Source organism: Mus musculus, chromosome 2 (assembly GCF_000001635.26).
Source record: "Mus musculus strain C57BL/6J chromosome 2, GRCm38.p6 C57BL/6J".
In the NCBI taxonomy this organism is placed as follows: Eukaryota; Metazoa; Chordata; class Mammalia; order Rodentia; family Muridae; genus Mus; species Mus musculus.
In genome coordinates, this window is record NC_000068.7 from 176,901,114 (window position 1) to 176,917,799 (window position 16,686).

General features: G+C 41.5%; 1 protein-coding gene and 1 non-coding gene across 5 annotated transcripts in view; one reads left to right on the forward strand and one right to left on the reverse strand.

Moving 5' to 3' along the window:
- Gm14408 overlaps positions 1-16,686 on the forward strand; it is a 191,981-nt gene that overhangs the window by 70,807 nt on the left and 104,488 nt on the right. The window lies entirely within an intron of this gene.
- Positions 1-16,686, reverse strand: part of Gm14296 (predicted gene 14296) — a 35,305-nt gene that overhangs the window by 8,605 nt on the left and 10,014 nt on the right. For 2 of the 3 annotated variants that reach the window (NM_001305132.1, NM_001305133.1), the window contains one exon: positions 12,929-16,398. In NM_001305132.1, the coding sequence (NP_001292061.1) occupies positions 16,185-16,398 (214 nt within the window). In that variant the 3' untranslated portion in view covers positions 12,929-16,184. Of the gene's footprint in view, positions 1-1,564; positions 1,748-12,928; positions 16,399-16,686 lie in introns of those variants that run through there. The other variant, NR_130970.1, reaches the window with a different exon arrangement.

Below are 16,686 nucleotides of genomic sequence, written 5' to 3' on the forward strand. Positions count from 1 at the left end.
CTTGGTTAGGGGCATAGTTAGCGCCCCTGCAGCAGACACAGTGTGCCAAGATCCCAGGGCCACCTGTGCTGTCTGGGCAAGGACACCAGGGGAGAACCCTAATTGTTTTATGTCTGCAGCAAAATTGCCTTTACCGCAGATTTTATCAGCAGTCCAGGAGGCTGTCTTACTAGTAGGATTCTTTCTATTATTTGCAGCCAAATTTTCTCCTCTGTCTACAAACTCTGACTTCCAAGTTAAATATTGGCCTCTAGTGAGGACAGACTGAACAACTTTATTCCATTCGTTGGGTATCTAATAGCCTTCTCCTGCTAAACCTTCTAATATAGATACTGTGAACGGGGCATTAACCCCATAATTTTTGACTGCTGAATGAAGATCTTTTACATGTCTCGGTTTTAGCCTTTTGTAGACTGGTTGGCTGTTGGTGTCCAACCCTTCATCGGGGGACATGCCACCCTCATCAGAATCAGAGTTTGCTTGATCCTCCTCATCATCACTCTCTGGTTCCCCCTGATCTTTATCGGAAGAGCCAGTGGGGGGATCTTCATGACCTGGAGCAGCCTGATGGGCTCGAGCTCGGGTGAGGACAGGGAAGGTCAATTTTTTATTCCCATGTTTTTGAGAGGGACCTCTGCGGCCAGTTTGAGGATTTTTTGAGATGGGACCTTGAAGGTTCCCCATGAGGGCTCTTTGTAGACTCTGGGTCTCTAGTCTTGTAGCTCCTTTTGAAGCCCTAGGACATCTTTAAGATTGGTGATCTGAGTCTGAAGTTCATTTTTAGTTCAAAGTAATTGCCGAACAGACGGATAAGCCAGCGATATGGGATGGGCGGTAGGGGAAATGGGGGGCAAATAAGGAGTGGGGTGGTAATTGAAGGGCTCCATGGTTAAGATAGGCACCGGGCCCGGGATCATAGTGATCTTGTTCATATTCAAAGGCTTCCTCATCCAATTCTGCCTCTGAGGCAGGATCGAGGGGTTTATCTGACAACTCCTTATACAAAACGGGGTAAATTCTTTTTAGTCTAACAGAGGGTTGAGCAGTAGCCCCTTTTCTAGAATCTAATGTAATTTGGGGAGAAAGAGGGGAAGGCAGGGAGTCCTTAGAGGCCGGGGCATCGATATTCGATGATGGCCGAGACTGATAATTCGCTGATGGCTCAGCTTCGCTTTTGCGAGATGGCGATTGGGAGTTTTCTAAAAAAATCTTCAGTGAGGGCTAAGAGGCGAGCGCCTTCTCCGCCCTTTTCTGCCTGCTCAAGGAGGTCTCTGATGATTCCCCAATAACTAAAAAAGGACTCAGGGACATCATCTTCTTGTTTTATTAAACTATTGATTTCTTTGCCTACTTTATTCCAGGTTATAGGGTGTATTTCAGAACCATTTAATATCAGCCTTGGACATCTCTCGTCCACAAAAAAAAAAAAACTTTATTAAATCCTTTTTTTAAACTCTTATCCCTCTCTCCTTAAGAGAACCCTTCATCTCTTGAATAAAAACTGCCTCTTTGGACAGAACCTTCCCCATGGTTAATGGGACAACAACTGAATGCCTAGGCTTACCTCTCAGACGTCAGTCCTCGACACTCGAGTGAAGTATTGGCGGACTGTCCCACTGTTTCTCTGTCTGCGCGTTACCTCTTTAATCCGTTGTCTGAAGGGTGGTCATACCTCGTGTCCCATGTCGGGCGCCACTTAACCCGTCCAGCAGGTCCAGTTATTTGAGGGTCTCGAGGGGACCTCCTCCTAAGAACCAAATGGTGGGTAGAGAGGGACGAGGGGCCTTGTGTGAATAACGACACGGAAACATTCTGGAATGCATCAAAGCCCCAAATGTATTAGTCAGGCCCCAGGTTTAAATACACAAGCAAAAGGGGAAGTACAGATACTTATCAGTAGGAGGGGTATGCCAATACAAGCAAAAGGAGAAGTACTTATGGGAGGGGGGCAATAGAAATTCTTTCTTTTGGCAGCTACACGGGGAAGCAGGATCTTGGTGGTAACAGGGTGTGGTCAGGACATCGGTGATGACTTAGGGCTGGAACATCCCGTGGTTGTTCTCGGAATCCATGTGTCGGTGGCCCGCTTGACCCCTTTTTTTTCTCCGGGGGAGAGGCCCAATTTAGAGATCAAGAGTTGTCTTAATAGCTCCCAACAGCCTCTCAACTGGCAACTTGCTCGCCTATTAACCTATGGTCAACTTTATTTACTCCTGTTTACAGAAAGCTCTTACTTAGTATTAAAGTTGTATGCTAGAGCTGAGCCACAGCACAACAAGGAACAAGTTTTTTTCACAATCTTGAGGTTCACCATGTGATTGAATATCCTCCAACCATGGCCACAAACTCTTATTGCATTTACCTTGAAAGTGTAAGTTCCCAATAAACTTTTCTTTATGTTGCTTTTGTTTGGTGTTTTTTCACAGCAATAAAAAATATGGAGAGACTTCAAGAGTTCATCTACTTTATGGCCAGTGACATGACTGATATTATGTTGTTTGCATAGATCATGCTTTGCTTAGTTCTTCACCTCTCTAAAGGAACTCTGTCTGCTTCTACTTCTAGGTCTTGAGAATACAGTTGTGATGAGCCTGGGTGTGGAAAGCTATATGACACTTGGTTTTCAGTTCTTTTAAGCAGAACTGTGGGCTACCATGTTAATTCAGTTGTTAGTGGCCCTTTGGAAGTCACCATACCATTTTCTATAGATATCGTATCCTCTCATGATCCCCCAACAATGCACACGGGCTCCAGTTTCTCCATAGACCAGAACACTTGTTGTCATTTGTTTGTATTCACTACCATTAAAAAAGATGAGGGTATGATGTATCCTTTTAATTGTCAACTTGGCACAACCTAGATCCACCTGGGAGGAAAGTCTCAAGGAGTCCTCATCTGAATTAGGTTAGCCTCTGACTATAGTTGTGTGATACTGTCACAATTATGTTAACTAAGAAGAGACTCACCACCCTGAGTCACTCCATCCTTTAGGCAGGGATTCAGGTTCTTTAAGAATGAAGAAAGTGAATTGTGCACTAGCACACATGCTCTGAGCACTCTGCCCTTGACTTTGGATATGTGTGAACTCTTGTCTCAGGCTCTTGATACCATCACATCATCCAATAATGGCCCATACACAGAAACTGTGAGCTAACATCACTTTTACTTTCCCAAGTTGCTTTTATTAGGATATTTTATTTTGACTATCGTGAAGAGGCTTATCCTAAAATTTAAGCATTTACTTTCTGTTTTGAGGATTTTTAAAAATGAAGCTTAAATATATATGGCATGAAAGGTGCTGTCCAAAGAATGCCATGTGCACACATCTCCTCACTGGGATAGTTCTTTTGAGGACAACCTCCCTCATTCTCGGCCTCTTTCAACACTCTTCATTTCTCCAGTGAGGAAACTGCAGATTCCTACTCTATTGACCCTGGCGTGGCTCAAAGCAGTGTTGATGAGCAGGCATTACCTCCAATCTGAAACTAATTCAGAAGGAGGTTATGGGACTCAGGGGTCTCAATGGAGTTGTATAAGGAAGAACTGATTGCTGAGGGAGAGAAAACTCTGGCAGAGCAGCCTGCAATCAGTGTAGCAAACTCCAGGGATTAAGCTTCCCCAAGGCATCACTTATGTTGGGTGGCTTTGTTAGTGATACAGTTAGCTGACTATGTCAACCATGTTCCTACAAGAACAATAAAAATATTCCTTCCCTTCCTGGGCAAGAGACACAGTTCTGTGTGTGTTTGGGTGTTTTGACAGAAGCTTCCAAAAAAAATGAAGAGCCACCCAAAATGGAATGCCTCCAACTGGTGGCCCAGCTTAAGGAGAAAGTGAGAGGGAAACCTTTCATCTTCATCTATTTGGACCACAGATGGAATACGACAGGCTACTTTCAACTTCCAACCCTGCCTCCCTCTCCCCATCTGCATCCCAATCCCACATGTCTCCCACTCATCCCCAAATGCCTCCTAGCCCTCCCCATCCTATCTCCCACTTTCCACCCTGCCTTTCTCACCATGATAGACTCCAACAAAACAAGATAAAACTTTCCTTTCCCTATTTCTAAGATATTTTTTTTGGATATTTATTCAAAGCAACAAGAAATATCACTGATGCACCAAGTAATGTTTGTATGAAGCCATCTCCTATCTCTCAACATCCTCTATCTGGGAGGAACAGAAGTTCCTTCACATCTCCCTGGGAAACAGAATCACAAATGCCCCACTAGTCAATTGTTTGTATCATCATCCAGGATGAGCGCCTGACCTAAAGCCAATTTCTTAGTTGACAAGTGAGAAGATCCCGGGATATCCTATGAACTGTCACTGCCATGGAGCCAGGATCCCACCTCAGTGTTGGGACATCAGAGCTGGTGCTAAGTGGGCAGACTACAAGGAAATGTCTATAAAAGATGAAAAATGGCTTCAAAGAGGACAAGGGCAAAAGTGACACTGTTTGTACAAAGAAAAACAAGGCAGGGGCTTCTCCAATTACCCCCTCCAACACTCCCCGAGTAACCATGGTTCAGGAAGGTTGTTGTTGCCCTCTTGTGGGGACTTTAGGTATTGCTCAATATTTTGGGGGTGTGTTGAACAGGTAGTGCCAGAAAACAACAGGAGTGAAATAAAACTATTTGAAAGGTTTCTTTGCTTTCATAAACTTCATTTCAGTGCACCTTATTAATAAAAATTTACCTGTGATTATATTTGAATAAAATACCACTGTGTTCTGGGATACTACAGGGTCATCATCTTACCTGATATCAAATTATATGACAAGGCTGTAGTAATAGAAATCAGCATGGTACTAATACATAACCAGACACAGTCTGAAGCACTGGAATAGAAGATCCACATATAAGTGCATGAAGTCACATTATCTATGACAAAGACACACACAATTTTACACATGAACCCCTACTTACATGCTCTCAAACACACCACACATACACATGTACCACCACATGCTGAAACACACACACACACACACACACACACACATGCCTGTACTCCAGCCACATGGTCACAGCCACACAGGCACACATACACCCACATAAACATGCTCACACACAAAGGCACACCATATACCTGATCCCTGATTATAAACATGTAGACACAAAGGCACACCATATACCTGATCCCTGCTTACAAACATGTAGACACAAAGGCACACCATATACCTGATCCCTGCTTATAAACATGTAGAACACCACACACAAACGCACACAAACACTCATGAAACCCCCACTCGCCACATGCTCACACAAACACATGCACCCTCCGAATGCCCTCACACACAGACATGCACATATGCACTGCTCCATATGCTCATACACACATGCACACATGTAACCCAAACACATGTACACACACAGGTGATGACACACATAAATGCAAACATACAGCCCCACATGCACGTGCATGTGCAATCCCTCCACACACACATACACATGCCCTCCCGCCCATATGCTCATAGATACACATAAACACACACATCTCCATACACATACTAACACACACACATACACGTACCCCCACACTAATACACATGCCTACATGCTCCCCTGAAGCCGACAATCAATATTTAGGAAAATAAAGCCACATCTTCTCGTCCTGCACAGAACTTAATCCCAGTTGGATCAAAAACATCAACACAGGACCCCACACTCCAAAACTGCACCAGAACCAGCAAGGAATCTGCGTCCACATAGAAGTATGGGAGTGGGATTTCTAAACAGGACCCTGGTGGTGCAGAGGATGAAAGCAATTACTTTCAAAGGGAACCACATGTGGCTAGAACTTCTGTAGAGTGACCTGTCAGGTGAGTGAAGAGGAGAGGCCCACAAAACAGGAGAGGTATCTCTGCCAGATGTTCATCTGGAAGATCAGTGGATAGAATATACAAAGAACTTAAAGGAAGTCTAACCATTAAAAACTTAGAAACATAAAGGAAAAAAAAAAAAACAGGCATTGGGAAGCTAAGGAAAGCCAGGCAGTGGTGGCTCACAACTTTAATCTCAGCACTTGGAAGGCAGAGGCAGGCACATTTCTGAGTTAGAGGCCAGCCTTGACTACAGAGTGAGTTCCAGGACAACCAGGGCTACACAGAGAAACCTTGTCTCAAAAAACAAAGAGAGGGAGAGAGAGAGAGAGAGAGAGAGAGAGAGAGAGAGAGAGAGAGAGAGAGAGAGAGAGAGAGAGAGGCTAAATAGATGGCTTAAAGAATACTTTTGCAGAGAACCTGGATTCAATTCTCAGTGCCAACACAGTGGCACAGAACTGTCTAAAACCCCAGTGCAAATGATTCACTGCCCACTACTGACCTATGAGGGAAACAGGCATGCATGCAGTACACATACAAGCAGGCAAAACACTCAAACACATAGAATAATAAAATGATTTTTAATTAGAAAAAGAAAGGCTGAACTGGGGAAAGGAAGGGGAGAATGGGGTAAATCAAAGGGTGGGTTTCACTTTTTCATTCCCGACTTCTACTTGTTAGTAGTTTTAATCTTAGAACTAGACACTATCTTCTGTCTGACACACTTGATCCTTTAGGGCATGGTACTGTTGTCTTAAAACTAAAAGCTGCACTGCACTAATTCTTGTTCTAATAAAGGCGATAACACACATGGACCTATAATTAAAAGCAGAAGCAAAATCTAAAGGGTCCCATAAGGGTAGAAAGTAGGGTGGTCAAGAGTACAAGATAAGGTTTTCTGCATGGTGGCGTCTAATGTAGACCAAATCTCTAACTTGGAACTTTTGTGGGGCTTGCAAGTCTCCTTCTCTTGAGTAGGCCTTCTGGAGCTGCTTCTTTGCTCCCATTCTAAAACACTTGAGCTCCTTGAGCCTAGAGAACAAAGGCTGGGAAAGCAGCATGTCAGCACTATGTACAGAAGCTATTTCTACAAGTGGAGCCCCTCCCCACCCCCCGTAGAGTGATTTATAGGGGGTTGAAAGATCCTGACAGAATGTAAAAGGCCACAGAAGCCCTGAAATTGGCAAAGTAGATTTCACTGTTAGTATAACTAGCTTCACTGATTTAGAAAAATAGAGGAGCACAATGCTCTGGCTGCTCCTCGAACCTGTGTGTCTGTCAATGTTCTGACAAGGTGTGCCCCCATTGCTGTACCTCACTGCCAAGTGTCTGTGGTATTGTTTGCTATATTGGTTGCTGGGAAAGAGTCAGAAAATCTCCCCAGCAACCACAGTAGGGGCCAATCTTGAGTTGTTGCACCTTCATTAGACTTCTTCCATGTTTCCCTCCCATACCCATTTCAAGAGGAATCAATCATTTTAGAATAGACATTGTTTAGATCTGAAAATCCCCTACTTCCCCCTTCTCCTTTCCCCCCTAAGGGCCTATAAAAACTGAAACCCCTTTTACCTCAGGGTCGACTCCTCTAACCCTGCGTGGGATAGGAGTAATCCCCATAGCTCTGGCTTTCCCCAAATAAAGCCTCGTGTGGTTTGCATCAAGCTTGGTCTCTCATGAGTTCTTGGGGGGTCTGCTACTATCCTGACGCCTGAGTGAGGGGATACTCTCAGAGTCTTTCAGGGTCAGTCCAAACTGTCCAGGAGTGTTTCTAACCCTGAAGAGCACAAAGGCTAGGAGAGCTATCTAATCATTAGTGCTAGTCTCTGCTGTCAATTTGTTAAGGGTCTCTTTAATGGTTCTATTTATCCTCTCTACCTGTCCTCAGCTTTGGGGCATGTATGCACCTCCTTGTCTTTTTTGATAACTTTAGATTGGAAGTTGATTTTATTTGATATTAGAATGGCTGCTCCAGCTTGTTTATTCAGACCATTTACTTGGAAAATTGTTTTCCAGCCTTTTACCCTGAGGTAGTGTCTGTCTTTTTCCCTGAGATGGGTTTCCTGTTAGCAGCAAAAGGTTGGGTCCTGTTTATGTAGCCAGTCTGTTAGTCTATATCTTTTTATTAGGGAATTGAGCCATTGATATTAAGACATAATAAGGAAAAGTATTTGTTGCTTCCTGTTATTTTTGTGGTTAGAGTTCAGATTCTGTTCTTGTGGCTGTCTTCCTTTAGGTTTGTTGAAGGCTTACTTTCTTGCTTTTTCTAGGGCTTAGTTTCTGTCCTTGTGTTGGTGTTTTCCCATTATTATCCTCTGAAGGGCTGGGTTCATGGAAAGGTATTATGTGAATTTGGTTTTGTCATGGACTACTTAGTTTTCTCCATCTATGGTAATGGAGAGTTTTGCTGGGTATAGTAGCCTGGGCTGGCATTTGAGTTCTCTTAGGGTCTGTATAACATCTGTCCAGGATCTTCTGGCTTTCAAAGTCTCTGGTGAGAAGTCTGATGTAATTCTAATAGGCCTGGCTCTATATGTTACTTGACCTTTTTCCCTTACTGCTTTCAATATTCTATCTTTATTTAGTGCATTTGTTGTTCTGATTATTATGTGTCGGGAGGAATTTCTTTTCTGGTCCAGTCTATTTGGATTTCTGTAGTTTCTTTGTATGTTCATGGCCATCTCTTTCTTTGGTTAGGGAAGTTTTCTTCTATAATTTTGTTGAAGATATTTACTGGTCCTTTGATTTGAAATTTTCCATTGTCATCTATCTATAATTTGTAGGTTTGGTCTTCTCCTTGCATGCTGGATTTGGGTTTTGGGTTAGGATCTCCTTGCATTTTCTTTGATTGTTGTAATCCACTAAAATAATTTCTCCGTTCAAGAGGGAAAAATATTAGTGTACAGTCACAATCAAAAGCAAAAATTAAACTCCAACTGTCCAATGTCTGGGATCAAACTCACGATCTTTTGGGCTCCTCCAAGGGCTTGGGTCACTTCTCCAGCCCTGTCCTTTGTAGCACACAGCTCATCCTCTAGGCTCCAGATGCCTGTACTTTACTGTTGCTGCTGTTCTTGGTCAATCATGGACCTATCAACTCCAAAACACTGCATGATCTCTTCAATATTGAGACATCAATTTCACCTGAGTTTGCACCTTCACCAATGGCCTTCCATGGCCTCTCACAGGGCAGGGCATCAGCTGCTCTGCATTATCCCTTCAGGCCTTCAAAACCAGTACCATGTGGGTAACTCTAACACATTACCAAGTCCAGGCACAGCACAAGGTACAACCTTGACTATCTCTAGAACACTGCCTCTGTGCTCTCAGAAAACACTTCCCAGATGATGCCACCTCAATGATGCTGGTTTCTTCTTAATCACTGCTAATTTCTTAGCTCCAGCTAACCAGCATCAATAGTCCCAGTAATGCAAAGTTTTCACTCTAAAAGTTCTGGTATCTTGTTCATCACAGCTGATTCTTCAGCCCTAGCTACACAGAACCACAGAATCTTCACAATCCAAAATAGCAATGGACCTCAAAAGAGTCTTTAATTTTTCCTGTGAAATTTCAAAAGCAAGGCCTTCATCTTCTCCACTGTTCTCAACATTATCTTCCAAGCTCCTACACAACATCCCACAGAGTTCTTAACACAGAATGGATCTTCTGGCCCAAAGTTCAAAAGTCCTTCCACAGTCCTCCCAAAACATGTTCAGGTTGTCACAGGAATACCCCACTCCTCATAACAATATGTCTTAGTCAGGGTTTCTATTCCTGCATAAACATCATGACGAAGAAGCAGTTGGGGAGGAAAGAGTTTAATCCAGCTCACACTTTCCACATTGATATTTATCACCACAAGGTGTCAGGACTGTAACTCAAGCAAGACAATAAGGAATCATGCCTTGTATCCCCTTGATCTCCTTTGTATGATTATTTTCATGATGATGAAGAATTAGAAATGTTTAAAGGCTTCCCCATATTGAATGCATTCATGGGTTTCTCTTTCATAATGATGAAGATTTAAGAAATCTAAAAAAGGCTTCACCATATTATATTCCTAAATTTCTTTGCAGTATGGATTGTTTGATTGTGAAGACTCTAGAAATATTCAAAAATCTTCACCATATTAAATACACTCAGCATTTTGTCTACATTATGTTTCTTTAGTGTCTTTGAATATGACTGATAAGTGAAAGCAATACCACATGGCTTGCAAACATAGGGTTTCTCACCTCTATGTCTTCTTTTATGTATTTGAAGATTTTAATGTACAAGGCTTTTTTCATTTGTTAACTTTCATAGGGTTTCTCTCAACTGTGACTCCTTTTATTTACTTAGGGACTACTGTGACTTATAAAATGTTTACAACACTGCTTATATTAATAGGGTTTCTATCCAGTGTGTATACTTTTGTTTTGGGAGGTGACTCTTTTGTACAATTGCTTTCCCTAAATAGTGTTATTCAGAGGATTTCTCTCCATCTCATGTTCTTTATGGATTTCAAGATGATTGTGCTGTAGAAGTGCTTTAAAACATTGCCAATATTCATGGGATTTCTCTCCTGTACTTATCCCTTTATATATTTGGAGGCCACTGCTTTGTGAAAAAGGTGTAAAAGCACCATTGCTAACATTCAAAAATCTCTCTCCTATATGTGTTCTTTCATGATTTTGTTGATGACTGCTTTTTGAAAAAGTTTAACCACATTGGTTAATATCAAAGCATTTCTCTCAACTATATGTGCTTTTATGTGTGTAAAGACTATTGGTTTTCAAAAAAGCTTTACCACATTGGTTACATTTCAAAGGTTCCTCTGGTTCATTTATGTACTTGGAGATCAATGCTTTCTGCAAAGGCTTTATAACATTAGATGCCTTCATAGATGTCTTTCCTTTATGGTCTTTTCTCTTTAAAGGTCACTCCTTCCTGCAAAGGCTTTACCACACTAGTTACATTCATTGGGTCTCTCTCCTATATGTGTCTGCTTATGTATTCGGAGATGACTGCTTTCTGAAAAGGCTTTACCACATTGTTTACATTCATAGGGTTTCTCTCCTGTATGTGTTCGTTTATGTTTTTGGAGGTCACCACTTCTTGCAAAGGCTTTTCCACATTGGTTACATTCATAGGGTTTCTCTCCTATATGTGTTCGCTTATGTATTCTGAGATTACTGTTTTGTCTTCTGGCTGAGGATGAAGGTCTGAAGAAACCCTGTCCAAGAAGCTTGGTTGCTTCTGTTGCCCACTTACTCTCCTGCATAAACTGGTCTCAGAAATCCCAAGATTCTGGATGTACTAGGGCCTGCCTTTGTCCCTTGACCCTGTTGCCACTAGCAAAAGACCCTCTGGTATTTTTGGAAGTGATGTTGAAATCCACTCACCAGAGATCTCAAGGACCCGGGTGTACTAGTGGGCCTGCAGCATGGAGAGTCCACTGAGGACCTTTGGGCCCTCTGCCGAGATCATGCCAAATGAGGCATGGGGGAGGGGTGAGGGAGGCACTGACCAGCAGTTAAACCCAGCTGCTGGTCAGGCTGCTGTCTTTTGTCCCTGTTCCTGCTATCACAAGACCCTCTAGATTTTTTGGAACTTATGTTGTGCTCCACTCACTAGTGAACTCAAGGACCTGGGTGTGCTAGTATGCCAGCCATGTGGAGAGTCCTCTGGAAACATTAGGGCTCTCAGCAGAGATCGCCTCAAACACTCGTAAACAATCACTACCTGCTCATTTATCCTTTAAAGAAATTAAACAAATCTCATCGGTTTCTCTCTATTCTTTTTTTCCGATTATAGCTCTGGGCAGCCTCTACCATCTACCTCTTTCTCTGCTTTCTGGCCAGCCTGTCTCTTTGTACTGCACCTCCAAGCTCAAACTATCAGAGACAAACAGAAATCTTTAAGAAGAGTTCGTGGTAAATCCAGACTAACAAGGATGTCTGGATCAGCTTGGGGGATTTTGCTGAGACCCAGCTCATTCCAGGAACCCAAGAATTAAGCATACCAATTCAGCTCAACTTTTGTTTTAGTTGTGAACCTGCCCAGCTTGGTGAGGAATCAGATGGCTCAGCAAAACCAGTGACTCTGCTAAGAATCCAATTTGCCTCATCTCTTAATTTCACATCATAGCAGTTGTTTTTCATTTGAGAATGTCAAATTAGTTTTTAATACTGCATTCCACCTATAGGTGTGATGCCTTCTTTAGACTCAGCTGGTTACTCTGCTCTACTATAGGATGACACCTGTGCAAGTTCCTAGCTCAGCTTGCAAGTGCTTTGGAGTCTGAAATGAAAGACAAACAGCTATATTTAATATGCCAAATCAGTTCATTGGCTGGGACACTCCCAAACATACACATTGCTATTGGCTCCCCTGTGATACACCTAATTTCCTAGATCTAGAGCCCATCTTTGCTACCCCAGAATCAATCAGAGGAGGGAACACTGGGGTTATTCTTCCCCATCTATTATGTGGCTGGTGTTCTGTCTTTCCCTGCTCTCAAGCTGTCATCCAATTCCTTTACTGGTATGGAGATCCTGTTTGTTCCCCTTGCCATGAATCCAAAAGTCCTGCCTTTGTCTCCTGCCTAGCCATTGGCTACTGGCACTTCTGTTTCCCATTTACAATCAGCTTGGGGCAGGGAATCTCAGTGCCCCAATACGGGATTATCATGCAATTTGGGGACAATTTAACAGGAGTAGCATGAGAACCAATACACAATTGGGATTAAGCAGAAAAACCAAACCAAACCAAACACCAGGCCCTAGGTATTGCCTTTTTGTTATTACCCTGCATTTACTCATATGCTGAAACTAAGTTCAAGTTTCCAGGCATGGGGTCTTCTGGAGATCCAACCTCACTTTACTCATATTTTCTTCTTGAAAACATAATGAATGTCTCTAACAATGCTTTCTGCTTTTCGTTGTGCTCCTCAAAATATAAGACCTGCACTTTACCACCAAAGAACAAGTACATATGATTGGATAAACTATAACACCCATATTCTATAACAGTTGACACTGTAAACTACATAAGCCCCTATCCCTAAATCCTGATTGGTGTGAAAATGAAGCTATAATTTGAAAGGAATGTTTCTGTCTATCCCACCTTTTTTTTAAAATAATTTTATTTCTTCATTTCTTTATTGTCTAGTCTCTTTTTTTACAATCCACACCTTATACCCCTTGTATTATTCAGGGTTTCTATTCGTGCACAAACAACATGACCAAGAAGCAAGTTGGGGAGGAAAGGGTTTGTTCAGTTTATACTTTCATACTGCTTGCTGTTCATCACCAAGGAAGTCAGGACTGGAACTCAAGCAGGTCAAGAAGCAGGAGCTGATGCAGAGGCCATGGAGGGATCTTTCTTTACTGGTTTGCTTCACCTGGCTTTCTCAGACTGCTCTCTTATAGAACCCAAGACTACCAGCCCAGAGAGATGGTCCCACCCACAAGGGGCCTTTCCACTTGATCACAAATTGAGAAAATGTCTTACAGATGGATCTCATGGAGACATTTCCCCCAATGAAGCTCCTTTCTCTGTGATAACTCCAGCTTGTGTCAAGTTGACAGAAAACTAGCCAGTACAATTGACCCCTTGTCAACTTGACACACAAGCACATCACAATTAAGCCTTAACCCTTAGTTTCTTATTCATCCCTAAGTTCTAAGAAACTTTGAAAGTCCCACAGTCTTTACATAGTAAAAGTTCAATCCTTTTAAAATATCCAATATCCTTTAAAATCCAAAGCCTTTTACAACTAAAAGTCTCTTAACTGTGGAATCCACTAAAATATTTTCTCCCTTCAAGAGGGAAAAATATTAGTGTACAGTCACAATCAAAAGCAAAAATTAAACTCCAACTGTCCAATGTCTGGGTTCAAAATCACCATTTATTGGGCTCCTCCAAGGGCTTGGGTCACTTCTCCAGCCCTGTCCTTTGTAGCACACAGCTTGTCCTCTAGGCTCCAGATGCCTGTACTTTACTGTTGCTGCTGTTCTTGGTCATTCATGGACCTAGCAACTCCAAAACACTGCATGATCTCTTCAGTACTGGGACATCAATTTCACCTGAGTTTGCACCTTCACCAATGGCCTTCCATGGCCTCTCACAGGGCAGGGCATCAGCTGCTCTACATTATCCCTTCAGGCCTTCAAAACCAGTACCATGTGGGTAACTCTAACACATTACCAAGTCCAGGCACAGCACAAGGTACAACCTTGGCTATCTCTAGAACACTGCCTCTGTGCTCTCAGAAAACACTTCCCAGAAGATGCCACCTCAATGATGCTGGTCTCTTCTTAATCACTGCTAATTTCTTAGCTCCAGCTAACCAGCATCAATAGTCCCAGTAATGCAAAGTTTTCACTCTAGAAGTTCTGGTATCTTGTTCATCACAGCTGATTCTTCAGCCCTAGCTACACAGAACCACAGAATCTTCACAATCCAAAACAGCAATGGACCTCAAAAGAGTCTTTAATTTTCCTGTGAAATTTCAAAAGTGAGGCCTTCATCTTCTCCACTGTTCTCAACATTATCTTCCAAGCTCCTACACAACATCCCACAGAGTTCTTAACACAGAATGGATCTTCTAGCCCAAAGTTCCAAAGTCCTTTTAGTCCTCCCAAAACATGGTCAGGTTGTCACTGGAATACCCCAATCCTCATACCAATTTGTCTTAGTCAGGGTTTCTATTCCTGCATAAACATGACGAAGAAGCAGTTGGGGAGGAAAGAGTTTAATCCAGCTCACACTTTCCACACTGATATTCATCACCAAAGGATGTCAGGACTGTAACTCAAGCAAGACAATAAGAATCATGCCTTGTATCCCCTTGATCTCCTTTGTATGATTATTTTCATGATGATGAAGAATTAGAAATGTTTAAAGGCTTCCCCATATTGAATGCATTCATAGGTTTCTTTTTCATAATGATGAAGATTTGGGATCTGAAAAGGTTTCACCATATTATATTTCTAAATTTCTTTGCAGTATGGATTGTTTGATTGTGAAGACTCTAGAAATATTCAAAAATCTTCACCATATTAAATACACTCAACATTTTGTCTACATTATGTTTTCTTTTGTGTCTTTGAATATGACTGACAAATGAAAGCAATACCACATGGCTTGCAAACATAGGGTTTCTCACCTCTATTTCTTCTTTTATGCATTTGAAGATTTTAACTTTCAAGGCTTTGTTCATTTGATAACTTTCATAGGGTTTCTCTCAACTGTGTCTCCTTTTATTTACTTAGGAACTACTGTGACTTAAAAAATATTTACCACACTGCCTATATTCATAGGGTTTCTATCCAGTGTGTATACTTTTGTGTTGGGAGATGACTTTTTTGTACAATTGCTTTCCCTAATTAGTGTTGTTCAGAGGATTTCTCTCCACCTCATGTTCTTTATGGATTTGATGATTGTGCTGTAGAAGTGCTTTAAAACATTGCCAATATTCATAGGGTTTCTCTCTTGTATGTGTTCCTTTATATATTTGGAGGCCACTGCTTCATGAAAAAGGTGTAAAAGCACCATTGCTAACATTCAAAAATCTCTCTCCTATATGTGTTCTTTTATGATTTTGTTGATGACTGCCCTTTGAAAAAAGTTTAACCACATTGGTTAAAATCAAAGCATTTCTCTCAACTATATGTGCTTTTATGTGTGTAAAGACTATTGGATTTCGAAAAAGTTTTACCACATTGGTTTCATTTAAAAGGTTCCTCTCTGGTATGTGTTCATTTATGTACTTGGAGATCAATGCTTGCTGCAAAGGCTTTATAACATTAGATACCTTCATAGAGTTTCTCTCCTGTATGGTCTTTTCTCTTTAAAGGTCATTCCTTCCTGCAAAGGGTTTACCACCTTGGTTACATTCATATAGTGTCTCTCCAGTATGTGATCTTTTATGGCATTGGAGACCCCTGCTTCCTGCAAAGCTAGTTACATTGATAGGGTCTCTCTCCTGTATGTGTTTGCTTATGTAATCGGAGATTACTGCTTTGTGCAAAGGCTTTACCACATTGTTTACATTTATAGGGTTTCTCTCCTGTATGTGTTCGTTTATGTTTTTGGAGGTCACCACTTCTTGTAAAGGCTTTTCCACATTGGTTACATTCATAGGGTTTCTCTCCTGTATGTATTCGCTTATGTATTCGGAGATGACTGCTTTGTGAAAAGGCTTTACCACATTGTTTACATTCATAGGGTTTCTCTCCTGTATGTGTTCGTTTATGTTGTTGGAGGTTATCACTTCTTGCAAAGGCTTTACCACATCGTTTACATTCATAGGGTTTCTCTCCTGTATGTGTTCGCTTATGTATTCGGAGATGACTGCTTCTTGCAAAGGCTTTACCACATCATTTACATTCATAGGGTTTCTCTCCTGTATGTGTTCGCTTATGTATTTGGAGGTCACTCCTTCTTTTAAAAGCTTTACCACATTGGTTACAGTCATAGTGTTTCTCTCCAGTATGTTTAATTTGATGCATTTGACTATGACTCTCATATGCAAAGGCTTTACCACATTGAATAAACTCAGAGGGTTGCTCTGCAGTACAACTTCTTTCATGCCTGCAAATATAATTGGCACACGTGAAATCTTTCTTACATTGAATATATTGATCGGTTTTTTTTATCTGTATGAATTGTTTTAAAATTTGGTTTCATTGAAAAGAGCAATCTAATGTTAACATAATATTACTTTGTTTACATTCAAAGGAGTTCTACTAAATTATTGATTGTTTTACATCTTCGAGGATACATGAAATGGGAACAGTACTGATCATCTGGCTCACAATTATAACATACTTTTTCTATAAAAGATTACTCACATATTTGAAAAAACAGGAAGAACTCATA